Source organism: Canis lupus, chromosome 17 (assembly GCF_011100685.1).
Source record: "Canis lupus familiaris isolate Mischka breed German Shepherd chromosome 17, alternate assembly UU_Cfam_GSD_1.0, whole genome shotgun sequence".
In the NCBI taxonomy this organism is placed as follows: domain Eukaryota; kingdom Metazoa; phylum Chordata; class Mammalia; order Carnivora; family Canidae; genus Canis; species Canis lupus.
The window spans coordinates 50,584,805-50,611,172 of NC_049238.1; the positions used below are offsets into that span (position 1 = coordinate 50,584,805).

At 34.0% G+C, this 26,368-nt stretch overlaps 1 protein-coding gene across 13 annotated transcripts in view; it reads left to right on the plus strand.

Annotated features, from left to right (window-relative positions):
- The window catches only part of EXOC6B (exocyst complex component 6B), a 628,567-nt gene that overhangs the window by 88,077 nt on the left and 514,122 nt on the right, over positions 1-26,368 (plus strand). For all 13 annotated transcript variants that reach the window (XR_005372563.1, XR_005372564.1, XR_005372565.1 and 10 more), the window contains exons 2-6: positions 231-396; positions 6,908-6,955; positions 8,627-8,717; positions 8,829-8,874; positions 23,209-23,413. Coding sequence is in view for 10 of the 13 variants with exons in the window: in XM_038561771.1 (XP_038417699.1) it covers positions 231-396; positions 6,908-6,955; positions 8,627-8,717; positions 8,829-8,874; positions 23,209-23,413 (556 nt within the window). In the remaining 3 variants the exon portion in view is untranslated. The remainder of the gene's footprint in view (positions 1-230; positions 397-6,907; positions 6,956-8,626; positions 8,718-8,828; positions 8,875-23,208; positions 23,414-26,368) is intronic.

Consider the following 26,368-nt stretch of genomic DNA (forward strand, 5'->3'; position numbering starts at 1 on the left):
TGAATATCAAATATTTAAATTTTTTGAATGAATAGAAAGCAAAATTACTGTTTTCCTAAAAAAAAAAAAGACTCACCTAGAATTGGGGCAATATTAATATAATTGGATTTCTCCATGGTTAATGTACCTTCAATATGAAGTTTTCAAATAAATTCGCTTCTGGGCTTATAATTCTGTTTCTCTTTCTTAGAAGTAAATGTGGTGTAATCATCATACCATTTTTTTTAAAGGTCTGTCTATGATGGTGAGGAACATGGACGTTTCATGGAGAAGCTTGAAACTCGCATCCGCAATCATGACCGAGAAATTGAGAAGATGTGCAACTTTCATTACCAGGGCTTTGTGGATTCTATAACTGAACTGCTGAAAGTGAGAGGGGAAGCTCAGAAACTCAAAGTAAGGAGGCTCTAAGAGGGACTTGTTGCTCCATCCTGTGCTGGGATTTTGATTAGCATTAAAGGAGTAGGGAATATACTGCAGGTTACATGTTTGTAGCAGAGATACTAAGAAAGGAATTTTTACTGAAACATAGATAATTAGAATGAATTTTAGCTAAAAAAGAATACTCTTCTAAGTTAAATTTTATTTTGGATGACTACGCTTGGATGAGAAACAACAACAGAATCAGTAACTGTTTCTTTAAATAGAAACCCAGTTGATTCTTCATATCATCTGTCTACATGCTTGTTAGATAAAAGCATCACTATAGGATGACAGGGTCATAGGGCATGACAGGGTTGTAGAAGTCTTTGCAGCATAACACCCAAGGCTACAGGAATAAAAAAAAAATAGTGATAGTTGTGGGCTATCTTCTACCAAAGCATGGATTCTTGATATGATTGATTCAAATCCAAGAAGGAGATCAGCCATGTTTGGTCTGGTCCTTTATCATGGATAACTGATTTTGCTTATTGATTTTATTTTATTTTATTTTATTTATTTTTTTTTTTGATTTTAAATCTGATCACTTCACTAAACCCTTCTATTACTTCTAATAATTTGTGTGTGGACTTCTTTTGAGGTTTCTATATAAACACTCATATGGTCTGTAAGCAATAACAGCTTTTTTATTTCCAATCCTATCCTATGCCTCTAATTTCTTCCTTTCTTTCCTCCTTCCTTCCTTTCTTCTCCCTTCCTTCCTTTTTTCCCTTTCTTTTCCCTGCTTCCTCCTTTTCCTTCCCTCCCTCCCTCTTTCTTTTCTTTGCTCTTTTCTCTTCTTTCTTTTCCTTCCTCCATTCCCTTCCCTTCATCTTTCTCTTTTTCTTCTCTTCTTTGTCCTCCTTCTCCTATTAGAATTTGGATTAAAATCCCAAAAGGATTTTCCTGGGGCATGGGGTGAACTTGACAGTGAGTATACAATTCATATAAAAAATGCAATTGGTAAGAAAAGCAAAGAAACAATTTTATTGAGAGGGAAAGTGATTTAAAAGCTAATTTGAGGTGGCTCAGTTGGTTGAGTATCTGACTTTTGATTTCAGCTCAGGTCACAATTTCAATGTCCTGAGATTGAGTCTTGTGTTGGGCTCCGTGCTTTAGGCAGAATCTTCTTGGGATTCTCTTTCTCCCTCTCCCTCTGCCCTTTTCCACTCTCTAAATAAAACAAACAAACAAACAAACAAACAAAGCTAATTTGACTGTGAAACCTAAAACCTGTGTAAAGCTGTGAAGCTTTTTAAATGTTTTATTTAATGTAAAATTTTGTTTTTTGCTGAAGAAATATTAATGGGTATGCTTGTGGGATCCTGTCCTTCTACCCATTGGGTAAGGGTGTTATGTTATATACAACATGTACCATAATATCTTTACAACATCTCCAAATTTCTGAAGTCCAAAACACGGTGGGTCCCAAGGTTTCAAATAAGAGTTTATGGAACTGTACAACAACTGTCCAACCTTTGTAAGAAGTATATTATTGCCAACGCAATTAAATCTCTCTTTTGTATCCTTCTCAGTTGCTCCCTTTACCCTTCCCTCCCAAAGTAACAGCTCTTCTGATATGTTCTTACTGTACTTAATGCTCAACTATTTGAATTTGAAATTAAGTTTGACTTGCTTTTCATTCAGTATACCAACAGTAATTTCAGATGAATGAAACAGTTAAGTGTAAAATACAAAACCATAGGAACTAGTAGAAAGTACAGATGAATATTTGTGTGATTTTGGGAGTAAGGAATACATTTCTAAACAAAATTCTTAAAGCCAGAAAGAAAAAAGTTGATAGCTATGACATTAAAATGAAAGAATTTTTCTACATATAAAGTAAAAATTAAATATAAATAAAAACTTTAAAAATACATTTGCCAAGTGATTAATACCTGTAACATAGAAAAAAATCTTTATAAATTAAAGACTTTATAAATTAAAAAGCCTTTATAAACTAAAAGGAAAATGATGAACCTTCCAATAAGAAACAGAAATATATATTAATATACAATGTACATAAGAAGAAATACAAGGGGGCAGCCTGTGTGGCTTGGCGGTTTAGCGCTGCCTTCAGCCCAGGGCTTGATCCTGGAGACCCGGGATTGAGTCCCATGTCAGGCTTCCTGCATGGAGCCTGCTTCTCCCTCTGCTTGTGTCTCTGCCTCTCTCTCTCTCTCTCTCTTTCTCTCTCTCATGAGTAAGTAAATAAAATCTTAAAAAAAAAAGAAATACAAGGGAACTCTACAATTTAAAAAATTAAAGGAATGCAGACTTAATAAAAATGCCGCCTAATAAAATGACAGAGATGAAAAAATGACATTTAAGATTAGAGATATGATACCAGTCAACCAGGGTATGCTTGGTTGAAGTGTAGATTTTTACAACCTTTGAGGACAGCAATTTTATTTATGAATACTTAAAACTCCACATTTTTAAAAGACTTTCTCTCTTTTTTAAAGATTTTATTTATTTTATTTTATGTGCACAAGGGTCAGGGAGGGACAAACAGAGAAGGAGAGAGAGAATCTCAAGCAGACTTGGAATTGAGCATGGACCTCAGCATGGGGCTTGATCTCACGACCTAGAGATCATGACCTGAGCCAAAACCAAGAGTCAGAGGTCTAACTGGCTAAGTCACCCTGGGTGCCCCAAGACTTATTCTAAGGCTTATAGGTGCATGTGTAAGGATATTTGTATTTTTTTAATGTATAAAATTTTTATTTTATTTTATTCATTTTCCCTCTCCCCTGCCTTCTAACAGGTAAAACTTTAAAATGTCACTAAAGTCATTTAGTAGAAGATTAGTAAAATAAGTCACGATACATTCATTTACAAGAATAACAAACTACAATTTATTTTAGAGGGTTATCTTTCTTACATGAGAAAGTATTAGAAATGTTGCTTAATGTTAAAACAATTAAAAATGAGCAATTTGATTTTATCTTAAATAAAAAGTTATGCTGAATATTTGGGGGCTGAAATGGACAATTGAGGCTTCAAATGGACAAAAGTATCTGAAATGTCCGAAAGCAAAGGTATGGGGCTCCTGCCAGGAGCCATGTATGCTATTTGTCCTCACTTAGCATCCCAGCTTTCCATTCTCACCTCAAGCTGTTCTTTTCTGTGTTATTTGGATGTGTGTATTCTAGACTTCTCCCTCTGCTCTCTGGGTCCCTTGTCTGTGATGGGCAGCACAATGCTCTGTCTCTGGTTACTGAAGTAGTCATGTGGTGGACTACTTGGCAGGTAGCGCTGAACATTGCCTCCATAATCACCAATTGCTGGAATCACTTGTTTGGTACTCATCTTATCTTCCTTCCTCCAAATTGATTCAAGTTTCAAGTTTCTTCACATTCAGGATCCCCCTGAGATAAAGCATGACCTGGAGGCTACCAGGTCAGGGTGTTTGACTAGTTCAGGCTCCACTTGTTTACTCTGAAACCTGAGGGCATTAAAGTCTAGCAGCATACCCTAGAGCAGGGGGATCATTCAACTTGGGTTAGGAACTTATGAAAATTAGGGATTCTTGAACTCTGAGAAAAGAGTTTAGAAAATGCAAAATATTAAGTATTAACTACTGTCAGTATTATTTAACATAACAATGAAAAGAAACTACACTTTCTAGAATGCCTATTTATTTTAATTCTTAGTGTATATATTTATTCCTCTTCATATTTATGTTTTCTGTATCAAGAGGAGTAGCATCCTAGATAGGCAATATACTTTCTTCTCAATTTTATGTTAAAATAGTAATGAAATGTAATTATCTTTCTTACTAGAAGCACTGGTTAGGCTTCTGTGGTTGTGTTTTAGAACTGTCATTTGCGCAAGATCAGTTTATCGGGCCATAATCAGTATTTTTAATAAAAAAATTGAAATGAGATAGAACAGAATAGAAAACAAAGTACATTACATGTAGTGAGGGTAAACCCTGTTTCTTGAGAATTTTGTTCAGGGGTGTGTGTGTGTGTGTGTGCGTGTGTGCGTGTGCATGTGCGTGTGTGTGTGTGTCTATGTGTGCGCCCTGTACTTATGTACTGGGTTACAATGTAAAATAATTTCCTTGCAATGAGTTTGAGATAAAAGAAAGTTTTGGAAATGGTGTCTCTATAAGGTAAAGAGAGATTTTGAATTTAGTAGTATTTATGGAATATTGAATTTTATGAGCTCTCTAGTTGAGTATTAAACAGCTAATTATACTTGATTAACTACTGTGAAGCAGGGGATAGCTGTACACAATTCAAGGCATCCCACCCCATTTTTATTCACATTACTTGACAGCTTTTTCTTATATTAAGCTGATATTAATCCTATATTCTAGTAACATCCATTTATTAGTTTAAGTAATAAGCATTATTTTTAGGACACCAGCTTTCTTGTAATAGCTCTTCAGATATTTGATGGACAGCTGTCATTCAGGTATGATGTATAGAGTATAGTGTCCAGGTATAGTATATAGTATCCCCAAATGAATATTTCCCCCTTCTTTGAGCTAAAAAAAATCCTTTATTTTTCATATGTGTAGCTTAAGTCCTTCTCCAAACATATTCCTATCTAATTGTGTTTCAGTTTGTCAATGGCCTTCCTAAAACATGGCATCTAAATGTAACTCTCATGATGTGGTCTAATAGCCTTATGCCATCTCACTTACTCTAGACCAAGAATCAGGAGACTATGTCTTGCAGGCCAAATTCAGCTTGTGTCCTGTTTTTGTAAATAAAGTTTTATTAGAATGTAGCAATGACCATTCATCTACATTTTGTTTATGGCTGCATTTTTGCTACAGTGGCACAGCAGAATAGTTACAGCAGAGGTTATCTACCCAGCCCTTTGCAAAAAATTTCCTGAGCTCTGCTTTAGACAGTATCTAATGATGTCTTAGATCATCAGCATTTGGGACAGCTACATCACACTCTTAATTTATATTGAGCTAACAGTTGAATAAAACCACATGTTTGACATGTGGTGCTATTAAATAAATAATAAAGTGGGAATTTGAAGGTTTCTTCTCTTTCTGTTACTTTATAAAGACTTTCTGGAGAAGGTTGGGTTTTATTTTGTCTGTGAAAGGAGGTGCATGTGGTAATCTGCTTTGAAAATGGTAGTCCAGGTGTAGAGTCTATAGTTTAGGGTAAAGTTTTCAATCATGTGTTCTTGACAAACTAGTTTCTTAAGATGATCCTCAATAAAAAGGTATTATGTTAAAGAAGTTTGGAAAACATTCTGTATGATATCCCCTTATTGGGCATTCATGGTGCATGTAGGATATTAAAGACTTCAAGAAGTCCTAAGTAAACTAACCTGTTTAGTGGACTTTCCCATACATATTTGGGGTTTGTGTGTGCATGTGTGTGTGTATATTTGTGAAGGTGTGCACCTCTGTGTGCATGTGCACAGTATCTATTAACTAACATTTCTTTGTGTTCTAAAGGACATAATAGGAAACACTGGGCTAAGGGAATACCTTGAAAGTGTATGGAGTGGCAGTTGTTGGTGAAAGCTTCTATCAAAATAAGCTTTAGAAGTTAATATTGCTCATGTTTTGATAATATCTGAGGTGTGGAGGAAATTACTGTTCTGTGTACTCAAATTTTTTTAAATTTTTTTTAAATTTTTATTTTTATTTGTTTATGATAGTCACAGAGAGAGAGAGAGAGAGAGAGAGGCAGAGACAGGCAGAGGGAGAAGCAGGCTCCATGCACCGGGAGCCCGATGTGGGATTCGATCCCGGGTCTTCAGGATCGCGCCCTGGGCCAAAGGCAGGCGCCAAACCGCTGCGCCACCCAGGGATCCCGTACTCCATTTTTAAATATCAGTCGAGTCTCCAAAAGTGGTTATCAAAAAACTTGGTGCCAGTTCCTTTAAATTATGAACTCTAGATAAATTTTAAGGCTTGTTTACATGGTTTTGACTATCTGATGGAAAGATTAACTTAGAAAAATGGGAATGTGGAAATGTTAGGAACTGTTAAGAATTAATGATCCAAAAAGAGTTAAGATAAAATGTTTTCTAAAATTAGGATAATAAATAGGGAAGATTTGACCTGAGTTAAAAAGTTCAATTTATACCCAAGTTTTCCAGGAATACATTGGTGAGGTGAGGAATATCTATGATAAAATTTGTCCTTTGTACACATAACAGAGATGGTATTCTTTGGATTATTTTTCCTATTTTTTCTCTTGTCTTTCCAAAGTTAAAGTGTGATCTCCAATTGTTATAATGTTTTAGTTTGGAATATTCTCAACTCAATATATCATTCAGTAAATTTTTCCTTTCATTGTTCAAAAGATCATGTGGTAGACAACATTAGTAAAAAGGTTGATATAATTTAGACCCAGGAGAATGCCATTAAACCAAAATGTGTTGGCATACTGAAACTACCTGAGCAACTGAATTTAGTCTTTTAATTTAAAATGTGATCTTACCCAACAATTGTCTAAATGTTTGTTTTTTATGAGTTTAAATTGTCTTCTCTCCACAGAATCAAGTGACGGATACTAATAGAAAACTACAACATGAGGGAAAGGAAGTAAGGACAGTTTACCTTTTGAAAAACCGTCTGTTTCATCTCATTCTTTTGATGACTGCATTCTTGATATAGTGGCTTATAGGACCATCAGGAGTGTGTTGGAGGAATTGTGGACAGTAATTGTTGCTTTCCCCAGTGTTTCTCTGAATTAAATGACTATTAAATGAAGCCACCAGAAAGCTTGATGAAAGAGGTTGTAGATTTTCTTCACTGTGTTTTTAAATTACTTGAGTAGTCATAATACAGCCAGTGCTCTTCCCTCTGTCTGGAATGCTCTTTCCCTAGTGTTCTCCTACTTCAGACTTTGCGCAGATGTTCCCTCCTTAATGAGGCCTTTTATTTGAAATTGCAGACTAACTCTCACTGCTGTGTTCTTTTTACTTTTCTTGCTTTATTTTTCTCCACTGCACCTACAATGTTCTGCTATTATATATTTTAGTTGAATGTTTGTTTTTTTTGGTCTGTCTCCTTCCATGAGAAATTAAGTTCCATTAAGTTGGGAACTTTTGTTTGTTTTATTCATTGCCATATTCGCTTTACCTGCCTACACAGTGACTAGCACAAAGTGGGTGCTCCATAAATATTTGTTTTTTTTTTTTTCCATAAATATTTGTTAAACAAGTGGATCAGTGATTCTGTTAATTGATAGGATCACCATTTAAGCCACCACAGTTTACAAGATTATTTTGTATGTTTTTTCTCACTTAATTGTCATGACAGGCCTATCAGAAAGTCAGGACAGGTATTATCACTATTTTATTGGTGTAAGACATGATTTGCTAAAATTTACATAGTAATTGACAAGGCTGGGGCTAAAACTCAAGTTTTATGACTTGCAGTCTGTTATTATTCTCTGTATCATGTTTCTTTCTTACTGACTAGTAATTATTTTAATTTTTATTTTAATACTTTTTAAGATTAGCTTTTGATTGTTTTATCAATGACTTAATCAGGGCTGTTCTCTTTTCTTTTTTCATGGCATCTAAGAAGATAATGTTTTTAGGGATAGGTTTGGGACGAATACTACAACAGGCTATGTAGATTATTGCTTTTTGAAAGTTTGTCTCACATATTCAAAATTATGCAGAGAGTACAGTGTTTTCCAGTTATAGTATGGTATGACTTCAGATGGAAGCCTTTTAAGACAGCTATGAGAAGGAAAGTGAGTTACTCCACTAAACTGGAACTCTTGGAAAAGCTATAACTTCTAAACGTGTGGTTTATTTGTTAAAACAGAGATTTAGTTGAAGATTATTCTTAAGACTCAAATGAAGCTATGTAGGGAGGACTGTTTCCCTCGAGGAGTTTAGCGTTGATGAAAGAAACATAGGCTCTTCTCAGAAGATTTGATGAAACCATACATTCTGAAGAGTCTGAGTAGTTTGGGGAAAACCTGCAAATTTTTTCTTTTCTTCTGAATAACCCCTGGATTTTGGGATTTCATTTTAGCTAGCCTTTTTCAGTACAGTACGTATCTTGAGGAGAAAATGGGAAACGACAGGAATGTTTTACTAGTTGAGAAAGGCAGTTTCTTAGTTCACTTGGCAGGTCTTTCTCTGAAACTGTCTGGGATTTTCTGATGAATTGAACACAGGGTGGAAAAATGTGACTGGAAGCTTTTTATTTACAGTTACTGGCATAATTCAGTTTTTTTTTTTTCCTCTTGCCAAGCTGGTAATAGCAATGGAAGAGCTGAAGCAGTGTCGACTACAACAGAGAAATATTTCAGCCACTGTTGATAAATTAATGCTGTGTCTTCCAGGTGAGGAACTGGAAGTGGATTAGGTTCTTGATGCAATTCCTTTAGCTTTAATAAGTTTCTCATTTTCTCTAAATAATGCTTGTGTGCTCTTTTTTTCCCTTTTCTTTCAAGTCCTGGAGATGTATAGCAAACTGAGAGACCAGATGAAAACAAAAAGGTAAGATTTTTTTATTGAATATTTCCATTGTCTTAAATTTCTGTTAATTAGGATAGTTTTAAGGTCTGTATATAGCATAACCTTTCAAGAAATAATTAAGTCCGTATAACGTCTTCTCTAGCCTTTTGTATATCTGTTGATTTATCCTGAGATTTATTTACATACTAGTGGTATGCTAATATATTTTGTCATGTATTATGTTAAATAAATTAAAAAAAACCATTACTCATAGTTTGATTTTTAGAAGACCCGGTCTTTCAGGGGTAAAACAACTTTTAGTGATAGTTGATTTGAGAAACATGCTTTGGTTTAGTATTATAGTAGAAAAAATAGTTACTGGTTCTGGTGCAGGAATGAATTAGTCAGGGCTCTTCATTGAAACAGAATCAGTGGAGAGAGTGTGTGTGGGTAGAGAGAGAGATTGATTGATTGAGTTTAGGGAGTTGGTTCATGGGATTATGGAGGCCGGCAAGTCCAAAATCTGCATAGTAAGGTGGTAGGCTAGGGTGTCATGGAAGAGCAAATATTGTGGCCTGAGTTTGAATGTGGTCTGCTGGCAGAATTCTTCTTTCTCCAGGAGTCTTTTTTCTGTTAAGGTCTTCAACTGATTATATGAAGCCCACCTAAATTATGAAGAGTAATCTTCTTTACTCAGAGTCTGCTGACTTGTGTCAGTAATTTCATCTAAAAATACCTTCATAAGAAATATCCAGAATAATATTTGTTAAATATTTGGGTACCATGACCTAGCCAAGTTGACCCATAAAATTAATCATCACAGGGGGCAAGGTCGATATGAAGTTCAGAGGATTACTCTTCTGTGTGTTGTTTTCCTCTGGTTTTATTCCAGAAAAAGGTCTGTAGTGACTCTTTCGCTCTTCTTCTTCTTCTTCTTCTTTTTTTTAAGATTCTATTTATTTATTCATGACAGATAGAGAGAGAGAGGCAGAGACACAGGCAGAGGGAGAAGGAGAGAAGCAGGCTCCATGCAGGGAGCCTGACGTGGGACTTGATCCCGGGTCTCCAGGATCACACCCCACGCCAAAGGCAGCACGCCAAACCTCTGGGCCACTGGGGCTGCCCCACTCTTCTTTCCAAGCTACAGTAAGCACCCCACCTCCTCTGCCTTGGAGTATGCTGCAGTGTGAGGGGGTGTGTGAAGCTGTAGGAAAAATAGGACACATCTTTCTGGAATGTTGATTTTACCTAGGGTTTTAGGGAAAAGTATGGAATTAAAATGTGATGTTGAAATAACAATAGAAATATTATAAATAAAAACATTAAATTCTCAAGAATTTTAAAGCCTTAAAGCATGAGGCATCTACATTTTTTGAATTTCTTAGACTCTCTTCTTTTCCCCGGGAGGATATGTTCATATACAAGAGCATAGGTAGGACAACTGAGAAGTTCTGCTCAGTGAGATATAAAATAGTATTATTTCCGGGCAGCCCCCGTGGCTCAGCGATTTAGCGCCGCCTTCAGCCCAGGGCGTGATCCTGGAGACCCGGGATCGAGTCCCACATCGGGCTCCCTGTGTGGAGTCTGCTTCTCCCTCTGCCAGTCTCTCTCTCTGTCTCTAATAAATAAATAAAATCTTAAAAAAAATGTATTATTTCCCTGATAACCTTTTAGTTTAAATTCTAAAATCATAGATTACAGAGAATAAAAAAACATTGTATACCAACTTCTCTGAATTAAAAGATATTAATAGTTTTCCAGTTTTGATTGATGTATATGTAAATATATGGAAATAAATACACACACATATAGACAGAGAGATGTAAATATAGACATTACAAAAAAAAAAATTAGATGAAACTTCTGTCCTCTTCCTCAGCCCTATTTCTTTCCCTAGTCCTGTGAGGAAACCGGTATCATATTTGTGGTCTTTCTAGTCCATGTTTTTAAAGTCTACAAATCATATATTGTATTGTGTTTTTAAAAACATTTATGTTGGGGGCACCTGGGTGGCTCAGTTGGTTAAGTAAGCGTCTACCATTGGCTCAGGTCATGATCTCAGGGTCCTGGGATCGAGTCCTTTATCGGGTTCTCTGCTCAGCAGGGAGTCTGCTTCTCCCTTTCCCTCTGTGATCTCTCTCACTCATGCTGTCTCTCAAATAAATAAACAAATAGTATCTTAAAAAGAAAGATTAAAAAAAAAACATTTGTATGAATGGTTCTTGTCCTGTTTTTTTGAAATTCATTCATTTCATTCGACAAAAATGAATGGAGTATTTACTATATGCTAGGCATTGTTCTTGGGGTTACAGCCCTGAAGAGAACAGACAAAAATATTTACTCTGTGGGGCTTACATACTAGTGGAGAGTTTATTTTCCTTATGTATATAGATCTAGTTCCCTTAATTTAATCCTTTGTAATAGTCCATTATTAAATGTGACTATGTGTAATAGTCCATTATTAAATGAATAATTCACATTTTTCCTCTCATTTTCAGTTGTCATAAGTGCTGTGCACCAATATTTCAATCTCAACCTTCTTCTGGCACATAGTAGGGTTATATTTCCTGGGCTCCTTTGGGCTGCGTGACTGATAAGATGTGAGTTGATAAGATGGCTGATAAGCTGTGAGCAGAAGTGATGAATATTACTTTTGGGCTTCACAGTTAATTTCTAGTACAAGTCTCCAGAGTTCTGTTTTCCCTTGGTTATGACAAATGGTAACTTTTAAGATGTTGATTGAATCCCTGAGTAATTGTAATGAACAGAACTACCCTGCCAACCTGTTATGGATGTATAATATAAGTAAGTTATAAATCTTTGTTTTAAGACACTGAAATTTTTGGGATTGTTGTTGTTACAGGATAACTGTCCTCAACCAATGCTGTGAAAGATGTTTGATGTGTTTCCAGTTGTTTGCTATGCAGACATTGGTTCAATAAATATTCTTGTTCATGTCTCTTTGTTCACACATTCAAGGTTGCTTGAGAACAGTGCTCTTCATATGTTGCTATATATTCAAATCATATGGGGATTTATTAAATGTAGAATCTGACTCAGGAGGTCTTTTGGGGGTCATTCCTGAGATTCTGCATTTTTCTATCTAGCTTCTGCCCATTCTACTGGCCTAGGGTTTATACCTAGAAAGAAATCAAAGAAAGGATATTCATGTATTCATTCTTACTAGATATTATTCTCCAAAGTGATTTAGATTCCCACTGGCATTTTATGGGAGGTCTGTTACTCCACCTCTAGGCAACATCTGTATTGTGAAACTTTTTGGTTTTTGCCAGTCTGATGGTTATCAAATGATAGATTATTGTGCTGTGATTTCATTTCTTTGATTACTAGTGAAATTGGTTTTTGGACATTCGGATTTTCTTTCATGTATTTTGCCTGTTTTTCTTAGGTTGTTTGTTGTTGTTCATTTATAAGAATTCATTAGATACTTTGGACACCTTTTCCTCTTATTAGGAATATCCTGCAAATATTTGCTTTCAAATGCATGGCTTATCTACTAACTTTGTAAGGTTAGTACTTTTTGTTGCATAGTAGTCGTAAATTTTGTTGTCCTTTATTTTGTGGTCTTTAAAAATTTTTATTTTTAAACATTCTTAAGTACATATAAATTAGCTATGTTTTTTATGAACCAGTAGAAAGTAAGTTGCTAATGTGATGCCCTGTCATCCTCAAATACTTTGGTGTAATTTCCTACAAATAAAGACATTCGTCTGTGCAGCCACAATGCAATAGAGAATAAAAATTAACACGGATATATTAATAGCATCTAATCCTCATACCCAGTTCAGATTTTGCTAAATGTCTCAGTTATGTTCTTTATAGCAAAAGAATCAAGTTTAAAACATGTATTGCATTTAGTGGTCATGTCTCTTTATTTTTCAGCTTTGAGCTGTCTGCAGTCTTTCCTTGACTTTTATGAGCTTATCACTTTTGAAAATTACAGGCCAACTTTATGTAGAATGTGTCTTAATTTGAGTTTGTCTGATATTGCCTCATGATTACATTCATGTTATATGTCTGTGGCTGGAATATTACAAAAGTGGTGCTGTGTTCTCATTGTATCTTACCAGGTCACATATAAATTTGATTTGTCCTATGAGGGATAGTGTTCACTTTGATTCTTTTCCACTGTGAAGTTGCTCTTTTTTACATTTGTAGTTAAAAATTTATGGGGAGGTATTTTATAGTTATATAAAATAATCACTTTTCATCAGATTTTTCACTTTAATTTTTTTATGTCAGTATGGACTCATGGTTTCTTATTTGATGAGTCACAATTTGTTAATATTACTTATTTTGTTGTTCAGATTATCCTGAATGGCACCAGAGTAGCCCGTTCTGTCTGGCTTCTGTTTTTTTTTTTTAATATGTTTTCATAATTTTTTGAGTACTTTGTTACTAGGAAAGGAGAGAATTTTCAGGTTTATCTTGTACTTTGCCTGCTGCAGCCCTGGAATCAGTCATTTCCCTAAGTAGAGAATGTTATTTAGAAGCCAAGATCTGTGTGCTCAGTCTACTCATTACTGCTGAGTAACTTGACTTTCATTATTCATAATGTATTTACTTATTGGATCAGTTCCTTTCATGAAACTAATTGCCTATTATTGCTGTCACTACAAGTCTTTATCTTGCTAACACCACACACTGAGTTACCCTCCTGTATGATATCTTCCTTATTCTGCTTCGACTCAAATACTCTGTGGCAAGCTTCTGTTCTACAGGAATACCCTCCTCATCCCTATTTGGTTCTGACATTCCATACCAGGCTACCTTTCTATATAGGCATCCTCCATATTTCAGTAGGTCCCTTGTGCACCATGCTGGTCTATTCTATATCTTCCCTCCCCCCCCCAACTGATATGGATATTGTCATTTATTTAGGTCTTCTTTAATTTTTTCAGCAATATTTATAGTTTTTAGTAAGTCTTACATATCTTTTATCATATTTATCTCTAAATATTTAATGCTTTTTGATGCTTGTTTTAAATGGTTTTTGATTTTTAAATTTTAATTTCCAGTCATTTATTACTAGTATACTATTTTATTTTTTGTATGTTTATCTTGTTTTCTGAAACCTTCTAAAGTCATTAATTATAACAGTTTTTTGTTTATTCCATTGGATTTTCTATGTAGATAATCATCTTATCTGCAAATAAAATGTTCCTTTCTTTACAACTGGGAAGCTTTCTTTTTGGTTTGTTTTTCTTGTCTTATTGTACTGTTTAGAACTTTCTGTACAATGTTGAGTAGAAGTAGTGAGAATGAATATCATTGCCCTGTTCCTGATCTTAGGGGGAAAACATTTCACCATTAAGATGTTAGGTGTAGTTTTTTTGTATGTGCCATTTAGAAGGTTGAGGAAATTTCCTTCTATCTCTGGTTGTTGAAAATTTGTACCAGGAATTAATATTGTTTTTGTCAAATGCTTTTTTCTGTGTCAGTTGAGGTGATTATATGTTGAAAAAAATTTTTAGTATATTAATATGAATTATATGATTAATTTATTGAATGTTAAATGAACTTGCATTTGTGAAATAAATCCTCCTTGGTCATGGTATATTATCCTTTTTATATGGTGCAGTATTTGACTTGTTAAAATTTTGTTGAGGATTTTTGCATCTGTATTCATGAGGAATATTTATCTGTAGTGTTGTTTTTGTTTGTTTGTTTTGGTCTGACTCTGGTGTCAGATTAATGCTGGCCTCATAGCATGAGTTGGTTTTCTTTGAAGTGTTGATTTTCTTGAAGTGTTGGCATTATCTTTCTTAAATATTTGGTTGAATCCACCAGTGAAGTCACTTGGATCAGGAGATTTGTTTGGTTTTGGTGAGAAGGTTTTTAACTACAAATTTAATTTAAAAAACGAATACAAGGCTGTTTGCATTTTGTGTTTCTTGAGTAACTTTTACTTATTTATGTCTTTATAGTAATTTCTCGTGTCGTCTAAATTGTTTAATTCATTAGCAAAAATTGTTCCAGTTATTCTCTTATTATTTTAATGTGTAGGATCTACAGTAATGCTTTCCCTTTCATTACTTATATTGGTAAATCTTTTCTCTATCTCTGATTATTCTAGTTAGTGGTTTATCAGTTTTATTAATTTTTTCCATAAAAGCATCTTTAGATTTTGAGTTTTTCCTATTATTTAATGTTGTCTATTTTACTGATTTCTGCTATTATCTTTAGTATTTTCTTTCACCTACGTACTTGGGGTTTAATCTTCTCTTTTCTAACTTTATAAGGTGGATTTTTGTTCTTTTCTTTCTTTTTTTTTTGCCTTTTATTTGTTTTTTTTATGAAGTTCAATTTGCCAACATATAGTATAACACCCAGTGGTCATCTCATCAAGTGCCTTCCTCAGTGCCCTTCACCCAGTCACCCCATCCGCCTGCCAGTTCTTTATTTTCTAATGTAGCTATTTAAACCTGTACATTTTTCTCTTAGCAGTGCATTAACTGCATCTTACATGTTTTATGATAATGTATTTTTTCCATTTATCTCAAATGTTTTCTAATTTCCTTTGTGATTTAAAAATTAATCTGCTCATTATTTAGAAATGAGTTGGATAACTTCCAAGTATTAGAGGATTTTTCAGATTTTTAAAAATTGATTTGTAATTATATTTTGTGTTCATAAATATAAATGTATGATTTCAACTTTTTAAAAAAATTTTATATTCATGAGAGACTAGAGAGTGAGGCAGAGACATAGGCAGAGGGAGAAGCAGGCTCCCAGTGGGGAGCCTGATGTGGAACTTGATCCCAGGACCCCGGGATCATGCCCTGAGCTGAAGGCAGATGCTCAATCACTGAGCCACCCAGGCTTCCCTGATTTCAACTTTTTAAATGTTTGTTGAGACTTGTTTTAATGGGCCAGCATATGGTTTGTTTTGGTGAGAATTTCGTGTACACTTCAAAATTATGTATATTCTCTTTGAGTAGGACATTTTTTAACGGCCATTTAGATATACTTGATTGATAGTGTTCAGGTTTTCTACATCCTAGTGATTTTGTATTTGTCAGTTGCTGACAGGAGTGTTGAGATTGTTTTGATTGTGGATCTGCACGTCTTTTTTCTGTTCTTTCAGTTCTTGATATTGTTGTATTTTGGAGCTTTTTTGGGGGGTGCATACACATTTAGCATTGCTATATGTTCTTGATGAGATGACCTATTTATATTATGGAAGGTTCCTTTTTATCTCTGGTAATATTCTTTTTTTAAAAAAGTATATGTTGTTTGATATTAATATAGCCACTGCTGTTTTCTTTTTATTTAGTTTTTATATTATCTGTTTTTTAATATTCTTTTTTTGCTTAAAATATTTTTAACGGCTTAATTGAGATATAATTTACATACTATTCAGTTCATCAATTTAAAATGTATATTCAGTGGCTTTTAGTGTATTCACAGAGTTGTGTAGTCATCACCACAGTCGATTTAGAATGCTTTTGTTCTTTTCAAAAGAAACTCTGAGCCCCTTAGCTGTCTACCCAATCCTCTCCTCCCTGTCCCCCCGCTCCTAACACCTTGCCAGCTACTGGGAACCACTAATTTACTTTCTGTCTCTATAGATTTGTCTATTTTGGACATTTCATATGAATGGAATCTTACAATATGTGGTTCTTTATGATTGGCTTCTTTCATTTAACATAATATTGTCAAAGTTCATTCATGTTGTACTGTATTTCAGTACTTCATTTCTTCTTATTGCTGAATAATATTCCCTCGTATGGATATACCACATTTTATATATCCATTCATCCGTTGATGAACATTAGAGTTATTTCTACTTTTTGGCTTTAATGAATAATGCTGCTATAAATTTTATTTTCAAGTTTTTGTGTAGACATATGTTTTCATCTCTCTTGGCTGTATACCTAGGAATGGAATTGTTGGATAATATGATTACTCTATGTTTAATCATTTGAGGAACTGTCAGACTGTTTTCCAAAGCAGCTATGCTATTTTACCTTCTACCATCAGCATATGAAGATTCCAATTTCTACAAATTCTAGAAATTATTCTACAAATTCTACAAATTATAGTCTGGCTTTTTGACTATGACCATCTTGGTGAGTGTGACATAATATCTTATTGTTCATCTTTGTCTTTGAAAATTATTTTTGAAGGACATAGAATTCTAGGTTTATAGATTCATTAGTTAAGACATCATTTGCCTTCTCATTTATGTAGTTTCTGAGGGAGGGGTATGTGAGCAGTCTTATCTTTGTCACTCTACTTTATGTGTCTTCTCCAGCTGTTTTCAAACTTTTTTCTCTATCATTTGTTCTTAGCAATTTGATTTTGAGGCATGTTGCCATACGTATATGTCTGTGCATGCATGTGTATATGTGTGAATTTATCCTGCTGTTCACTTGTTTAGCTTCTTGGATTTGTAGGTTTATAGTTTTTGTAAAATCTGGAAAATGTTCAGATACGGATTTTCCAAACATTTTTTTTTCTGTCTGTTTCCCATCCTTATTCTAGGACTTAATTACATATTATGTTGGACAACATATAATCTCACAGGTGACTTGATAATCTGTTCTTTTTTTTTCCTTCTCGATCTTTTCTCTCTCTGTGCTTTATTGTTTGATAGATTTTATTCCTATGTTCAATGCACTGATCTCTTTTTTTTGCATTGTCTGATTTTCTTTTAATCCTATTCAATGAAATTTTCATTTCAGATAACATATTTTTCATCTTTAGGAGTTCCAGTGGGTTTTTTAAATGCTTAATTTCTTGTTATTTTTGTGTCTTTTTAAGAATACATGTACATGGCTCTGATATTTCTTTTCATGTACTTCTTTGCTAGTTCTGTCACTTTTAGCATTTTTGGATTTCTGTTTGCAGACTGATTTTGTTTTTCCTAGTTATAGGCCAAGTTTTTGGTTCTTATCATGTCTAGTAATTTTTGATTGGATACAAACATATTATGCTGCTGAGTGTGGACTTCTGGGAACTGTTTTTTTCTTAAAGAGTATTGCTTTTTGTTTTGGCAAAAAGTTTAGTTTGCAGATCTATTTGTTCTCATCAAACCCTATTTAGTATTTATTTATTTATTTATTTATTTATTTATTTATTTATTTATTTATTTATTTATTTATTTATGGATGGAGGCAGAGGGTGAAGGAGAGAAGATAATCTTAAGCAGGCTCCATGCCAAGTGTGGAGCCTGAGGTGGGGCTCAATCTCATAGCCCTGAGATCATGACCTGAGTTGAGATCATGACCTGAGCTAAAATCAAGAGTTGGATGCTTAACCAACTAAGCCACCCAGGCACCCAAACCCCATTTTTAGTCTTTGCTAGCTGCACCTTCATTCCAAGGGTAGTTCAGAGTATATTCATCTACTTGGAATAACTCAGGAATCCCCAGAGACTTTTCACCAAGGTTTTTCTGCATTTTCTGAGCTCCTTGAAGTGTTTACCACATATTTTCCTTGTGTCTGTCTTTCTTTCCCTCTCCTCTTTCCCTTCCCTGTCCACCTTCATTCCCTCCCTTCTTTTTGCTGTCCTTGTGGAATTTCACTTTTTCTATACCTGGCCTAGTACTCAGCAAAGACTTAAGGGAACCCCTGTATAGATTCTGCAGTTCTTTTTTCTGCATTGCTCCTTTCCTCCTCTTTTTGTTTGGAATTCTGCTGTACAACCTCAAGTTGCGTCACCTTTCCTGAACTATCTTTGACTTTAACTCTGCTAAGCTGCTAGGCTATGTTTGAGTTTTCTCTGATTCTGCCCATGATTTAGAAATCACATATAACCTGGATAATTATTAAACTTAAACTCAGCTTTTTTGTTTCCCTTTTTTCAGAGACCACTGTTCACTACCAAATCAGTTTTTATATTTTAGCCAGTCTTCTGCTTTTTAAGTTTGGGGGTTCATGTCTTTTCTTTGTTACTCCTGCATGGGTAGAAGCTTAGTTGTATTTTTTTTAAAGCTGTAATAATAGTGATAATACTATTAGGTTCTATGTTCCCTAAGGAAAGATACCTGACCATCTTTCTACCTGTAACACATAGAAAGGATTAAATATTTGTTAACAGTGCTCTTTGATTAGGAAAGCCACTAATAAAAAAAAAGGAAAGCCACTAATATTTCCTGTGGTCAAAGCTTTTATGTTATATTCTTATCATACTTTGAATTTATAAAAATTTCTCACAGGTAGTTGTGATCTGCTTTAAAAGATCACTTATTAGAACTTAAAAAATCATTATTGTGTGAGAGTTCTATACCATGGCAAAAAAGGACCAAAATTTAATTTGCCTAGAATTAACATTCCTCTTCTCACAATAGCATTCAGCTATGTCTAAGTTATTCTGACAATAGTTACCCAGTTTATAGAATTGTTTAAATATCTTTCCCTTGTTTCTTTTATATGTCCTGATTTTGTTTCCTTTAATATTTTTCTGCTCACATTTCTATTAGGGGGTGTAATAGAGGGAGACAGGGAAAGCTAGCACACTTGCAAATGAAACTTAAGATTTGGCTTCTGATTTAGTTTTAATAATGGTTAGAGGTTATCAAAAATAAGGTCAAAATGTGGTTTTAGATTTCCATGGCTGCTGGAAATAGAAATTTTTTCTTTTGGTATCTGCTACTCAGGTGTTTAATTGGCTGTCATTCTTTAACCTATCCCTGATATTAAAACACACTAGAAATTTGAATAATCTTATTGGTCTGTTATAGTTAGAATATGAATATGGTAGCGAAAGGACAATGGGAAAATAAGGTGACATTCTTTGTTGCCAGGAATCACTGGGTTTTGTACTAATTAGCCTTGAAAAATGTGGAGTTGACAGACCAGATGTTTTCAGCATGTGGCCATGTGTCTCATCAGTGAATGTGCCTTGTGTCTGCAGGCAACATTGTTAGATTTTTCTCATTCTATAAACAATGTTCCAAAATATAACTAAACCCCAAAGTGTGTTTATCTTTTTGGCTTAATTTCTGGCTTTCTATCCCTTCTAAGGTTTCTCTCTAGAGGAATTGCATTTTATTGCACATAGCTCTTCATACCTAATTGTAGTATAAACACCATTCTGTTTACACTAAACCATGTGAATAACAAATCAGTACTGTTTTTGAGTCTGTAAAATTGTAATAAAAGCAACCAATTCACATTAACTATATTTGTACTTTTATTCCTAAATGTAGAGGAAATAAATCTTTCTCCCCTCCATTTATTTGGACTAAGATTTTGATTTTTGGAACATGTGAGGTAAAGACATTAAAAAAAAAAGTAAAACCAGTCTCTAGTCTTTAGTGTTTGTGGTACTAAGCATATTGGAGCAAGAAGAGCTCAAGTGTATACTGTGAAATTCATTCTTAAAAATCTAAAATAGAGCTATCAGTTTTTTATTTATAAGATTGCAACTGAGTTTTTCCTCTACTAAATATATCATGGGAAGTATGGAAATTAGGAAATTAAAAATATAAGGAAAATTATCACCCAAAATGTTACTATCCCAAGGGAAAAAAATTATGGTTAACATTTTTGTCTATATTTTTCTATTCATTTTCTGTGTACTTCTATATGTGTGTATGCATGTATTTAGTGATATATAGCTCATACATGCACATATCTTCAGAATTTATATATGTATGCATATTTATAATTTTGAAAAATATGATTATACTTGTAAATTTTATTTTTTGCAATAGCTTTTACTTAACAATATTGTAACCATTTTGCTGTCTTTTACTATGTGGATGTATCATGATGTATTTTATTTTACCAGTTCTTTATTATTAGACATCTAGATTAGTTTTTTATTGACTTATGTAAATACCTATAATTCAAGAGGTTTACATACTTTTGTTAATCTAATATTTCTTTTTGGAAAGGCAACTGGTTAGAATGCTTATTTTCGTAAGATTCTTCAGTGAAAACTTGTATCATTAATACAAATTTGTTTACCAGCAGGCAGTGAATTCTCATTTATTGAAACTCCTGATAATAATACCCATTATGTTTTAAGAAATCTTTGGGAGTTTGAATGACAAAATCATGTTTTGATTTGCATTTTTTCCACATAACTGTTCAAATCACACCCCCACCCTTATTGTCCTTTTTAATGTTCTTTTGTGACTCTTCTTTTTTGACTCTTCTTTTTTGACTCTTCTTTTGTGACTCCTTCAATCGACTTTAGGTTAAATAATCGTTACCAAGTTTTTGTTTCTTCTTTATTCTTATTATGTTTTTTAATGTGTAACTTATTTTGTTGTTACTTCATCAAACTTAACAATTTTAGTTTTATTCATTCTCTTATGCTAATGGAAGCTTTCCTACCTATCAGATAAATATCGTTCCCCTTACTATTGCCTTACCAGCAATATTTACTTTTGCATAGCCAGCAATATTTCTATTTTTTTATTTCTATTTTTAAAATCTATTGTATCTGATATTAATATAGACACTCCAGCATTTTTATGGTTACTTTTTGCATGGTATATCTTATTCTATCTTTTACTTATTTGTGTATCTTTGAATCTAAAGTGTGTTTCTTGTAGAGGACATGTAATTGGATCATGCTTTTTAAATCCTAACCTTGTGCCTTTTAACTGGAGTGTTTATTAGTCCATTTATATTTAATGTAATTATTATGGCTGCATTTTACTCTTTGTTTTCTGTTTTTCATATCTTTTTGTTCTTATCCTTTACTCTCTTTTTTTTCTATTAAATATTTGGTAGTGTACTATTTTAATTCCTCTTTTGTTTTTAATGATAGATTTTGAGTTATTTATTTAGAGGTTGCTGTATGGATTATCTGTATCTTAATATATCAATCTACTTTAGGTTAATGCTGATGTAGTTTTTTTTTTTTTTTTCTGATGTAGTTTTGGTAGAATATATAGTAGTGATTTTGCTTCATCTTAACTCCATTTCTTACTTCCTTTTTTGTGCTTTATGGTCATATAGTTATATATTATAAACTCAGCAATACAGTATTATAATCATTTGTTTTAAAATTTTTCTTTTAATGAAATTAAAAGAAGAAAAGAAAAAGAAATATTTATTTAGACTTTTATATTTCACATATATTTACTATTTCCTATGCTCTTTATTTCTTTCTGTGAATTCCAATTAGTTTCTGTTGTCACTTCCTTTCAGGATTTTTTTTTTTTTTTTAAGGCAGATCTGGTAGTAAGGAATTATCTGGTTTTGTTTATCAGGAAATATATTTCATTTTTAAAGGATAGTCATTAGCCAAAGATTGGTCCAAGGTTTGTGCTCAATCAAACTTGAGCCAAAAAGGTTTCTACCTTTGTCAGTGGATATGTGTGGGGGCTATGGAATACATTAAAAATTCAGGCAATTTTCAAAACAGCCTGAGCTTTTAACTTTCTCCCAGGGCTTCTGCTTTGTGTGTGCCTGCTGCCTCCTAGTCAGCCAGAGGTGTGTGGACTGCTTAGGCCCTTTTGGGTCTCCTACTGCACATTTATACAACCTTAGTCATGACTAAGGCTAGGGTTGTGCAAAGAGCTATTGGGTCCTTCTGTGGGTCTCTTATTTCCATGCTTCTCTGTTAAATTTCTGGTTAGTCCTCTAATCTACCCTTTGACCCAACCCAGACTAACTTCAGGCCTGGAGAGCTGGGGTATTTCCCTATCTTTTTATTTGTTTGTTTGTTTGTTTGTTTGTCCTTATTCTTTCCTTCCTTCCTTCATCTGGAGTTTCCTACTTTACCTAATAATGCCACTCTAAATCACATCTGCTTCTAAGGGCAGGGAGGCTGCTGGTTTTCATGACAAGCCAATATAACCAGTGGGAGGGAAGGGGATGGAGTGCGGGTGGAGTTGGAGGGTTGATGGAGGTAGCCCCAGGCAAGAACACCACAGAGTTCCATTGTTCAGCAGTTTTCATGAATAAACACTTTTCAATATGTTCTCCTTTGGTCTATTTCCAGAGCCCTGAAATGGTTGTTTGGGACAGTTTTGTTTAGTTTATATTTGTTTTTTTGGGTAGAAGATTTGCTAAGCTCTTCCCTGTGCCATAGTTGGAAGTTTAGACTTCGGTATTTTATTTTATAGGATGGTTGTTTTGGCATTAATACGATCATTTTGTATTTTCTTTTAATTTTTGTATAATGGATTTCATTGGTAGGTTTTCTAAGTTTTCTATATTCTTGGGATAAAATCTTTTCTCATTGTAATTTACTAAGTCCTTTAATTTATATGTTAATTTTGAATAATTTGACATTTTTCCATTGATTTCTTTTTTTTGAAACTTAATACTGAATTTGTTGTAATGAACAATGAAAACTAATTCAGGCTAGAAATTTTACCTAAGGAATATATCTGTGGCCTTAAAGAAGACTGAGTTGAGCTAAAGGTGATATAATTCCTTTTATAGGCATTATCCTGCACTGAAAACTCTGGAACATCTAGAGCATACCTATCTGCCTCAAGTAAGCCACTATCGATTCTGCAAGGTGATGGTGGATAACATCCCCAAGCTTCGAGAAGAAATTAAGGATGTTTCTATGTCTGATCTCAAAGACTTTCTGGAGAGTATCCGCAAACATTCTGACAAAATTGGAGAGACTGCCATGAAGCAAGTAGGTCTTGGGTTTATGATAGGTTGGCCAGTGACTTTGCTAGTTTCTGTTAAACATGGGTTTCTCTCTGCTAAGTGTCTTGATTGTTTCGTATCATTTTAGGGAAGTTCTTCCTCTTTATGGGAACACTTGATTAAAAGATGTGTTTTGTTTTTCTTTTTTTCAACAGAGCAATGCATTATTTATTTACTAGTATGTTCTGCTCTGTGGATGTCAGTAAATATGGATTTATTGTGATGGTTAAATAGGGACTTTAAAGAGGTTTTTCTGGTTTTTGAATATTTTCCTTGACTTTGGATATGCTTTGAAGCCCAAGATTTTTAAAAGATCTCTTTCTAGGTAATGAGCTAAATTGTGCTGCAGGTACCTTTGGTTAATTACTTATTATGTAAACAAGACATCATGTTATTTATAAATATTTCTGTAATTGTTATTTCTGGTATCAGTGGGTATTAATGAAGAAAGGCCTTTTGGGAAATAATGTGGATTATGATCACAGAAAGAGATTTATTTACAGCTTATAAATGAACAAATGTGTTAGAAATTTTTAGTTTTTTTTTTTTTTAATGTTTTCTAAGTAATGAAAGTCACCAAGGAATGGCTTGATTTTTTTTTTTTTTTGTCATTTTAAATAAAAAGAGCGCTAATGATTTGCAGGGCTGCTTGCTCTCGAAATTTAAATCACATTGATTTTATTAAAATATCTCAGTATACCTTATAATGTAGCCTACAACAACAAATAGAAGACTTGGTTGTTTATGGAAAGTATTGTTTGGTTCTACAAACAACTGTGTTCTTGAAGAAGTCATTTGTGGTTATCATTCTGGAAAGAAGGAGGGGAGGGTGCACATTGTATTTTTGATCTCACCAAGTCTTGGTAATCTTTCAGATCTCTTATTCTGCAAAAGAGATTTGCCTGTTGGAAATTCCTTTCCTGAAGCAATAGAGATATTCTTTTCCTCTCTCTTTTAAATTTTGTCAATGTTATGTTTTATGATGGGGAAAGTTTAAAACTAATTGATGATAAATCTGATGTAAATAATGATGTCATTTTTTAGTGGTGAAGAAAAAAATTAATTATTGAAAATGTATCTTTGTATTGCTAGGTATATATTTTGAGTATGGGAATGAAGGTATTCTGTAAGACAAGTCTATTGTGTTTGGCAAGTTTTTCTAAACTTTCAGAATATAGGAAAGTATAGTACAGAGCCTCTTTGGAAGCATTCTTTTTTAAAGTTGCCTTTTTTTTAAGGCCTCTGCTTGAGAAATTAACTTCAATTCCTTTTTGGTGAAAGAAAGTATTCCATGAAAATACATTTATTTCATTTAATGTGGATTATCTGGCTTCACTTCTTAATTATCTAAAAAAATTGAGGCATAGGGCAGGGAAGTACTTTGCTCAAGTTTAGAGAGCTTGTAAAGGTCAGATCCTATAGTAGAATTCAGGTTAGATTGAGGTGAATTTGTCTACTATGGCACTCAATTTGTGTAAAGTATTAGCTATTTGGTGTGTTTGTGTCATACAAAGAACTGAAGAAAACATTGTGGATTCAGGACTTTTAATTAACTGATAATACTTCATTCCTCCTATAAAACTTCATATCAAGTATAGCTCTAATAAGAGCATATATTGTTATTCTAAGCTATGTTAGTTAAGATCTTTGAATAAACATATCTTAACATATTTTAGGATCCATAGTACCTAAACAATAAGGAAAGTGGGAGGGAAAGAAATTACCATATATTTTGTATATAGTAGTACATTGTTCATGTGAACAATTTGAATATTTGTTTGAATTCATGGATGTTGGAAAAGAGGGAAAGGATATGATTTCTTTTCCACTTATGTCAAGCCCAAAACGGTATTTCTGATTTGTGATGGATTTCTTACTTGGCTTTACTGACCTGCAAGGGAGGCTGAAAGAAAATAATCTCACTCTATTACTAAGAGGAGAAGGACTAAGGTTTGGTGCATAGTAGCTAATCTGTGACACAGTTCTACCCTTTGGTCATCAAATATCTCTTCATTCTTCCTCTCATCCCTAGAACACATATGCTCCTTCCCAAGGAAGGCAATTCAATATCCCATTTATTTACTACATCCATTTCAAAGTCTGTTATCTTCCAGGGATGCTCAGAACTCTCCCTCAGATCCAGATAAGTCTCCGGATCCAGATGGGTGGCTGACCAGGAAAGAAGATGACAAATTTCCTATACCTGTGTTCCATCCCACCTCCAATGAAGAAGTTAGAATAGAATAACTACAACAAAAGCTTTCATTTAGAAAAGGGAATAGTGGGAGATGCACAGTATTTCCTGCTTCATAAGGAAATCAGTGTAATCCTTTTGGGCCATCGTTGGGGAATCCTTCTGCCTTTGTAGTAGTGGGTCTTTCTCGCTTACACACTAACTCTGAGAGGAATTCCTTTGCCTGTAGTTCTCCTGATTGCACTCTGTTTTTTCTTTTTCAGAAGGAAGTGAGTGCTGGGGAATATACCTTTCTTAGACAATCTCTTTCTCTCTCAGTCTCTCATTTTCTTTCTCTGTTTCTAGATACCTACACTAATATCTAGAACTACGTCTATACACATATACCTCCCTATATATCTTTTACTGCCTGCTTTCTGCTTCTGCAAGTTTAGGGGTCCAAGGGTTGTTTTAAGTTTCTGAACAGCCAAAGGTTTATTTAGTTCATTTTTGTGGCTTTTGGGCACTCTAGTTACCTCACAACTTAGGAGGCCTCTGGTCTGTTTCTTTCCCATAGGTTCTAGGTGGACACCAGACCCAGTGTTCTTTTCTAGCTATAATTTTGAGGATGGATTTTTTTCTTCTCCCTAGTTTGGGGAGGTAGGCCTTGCCTTATGCTTTTCTTATTACAATGGCTCTACTTCGAGGCTGTATGAAATAAGGGGTAAGAGGACCATAGTGAATCTGATCTTCACTTCAGGATTGAGT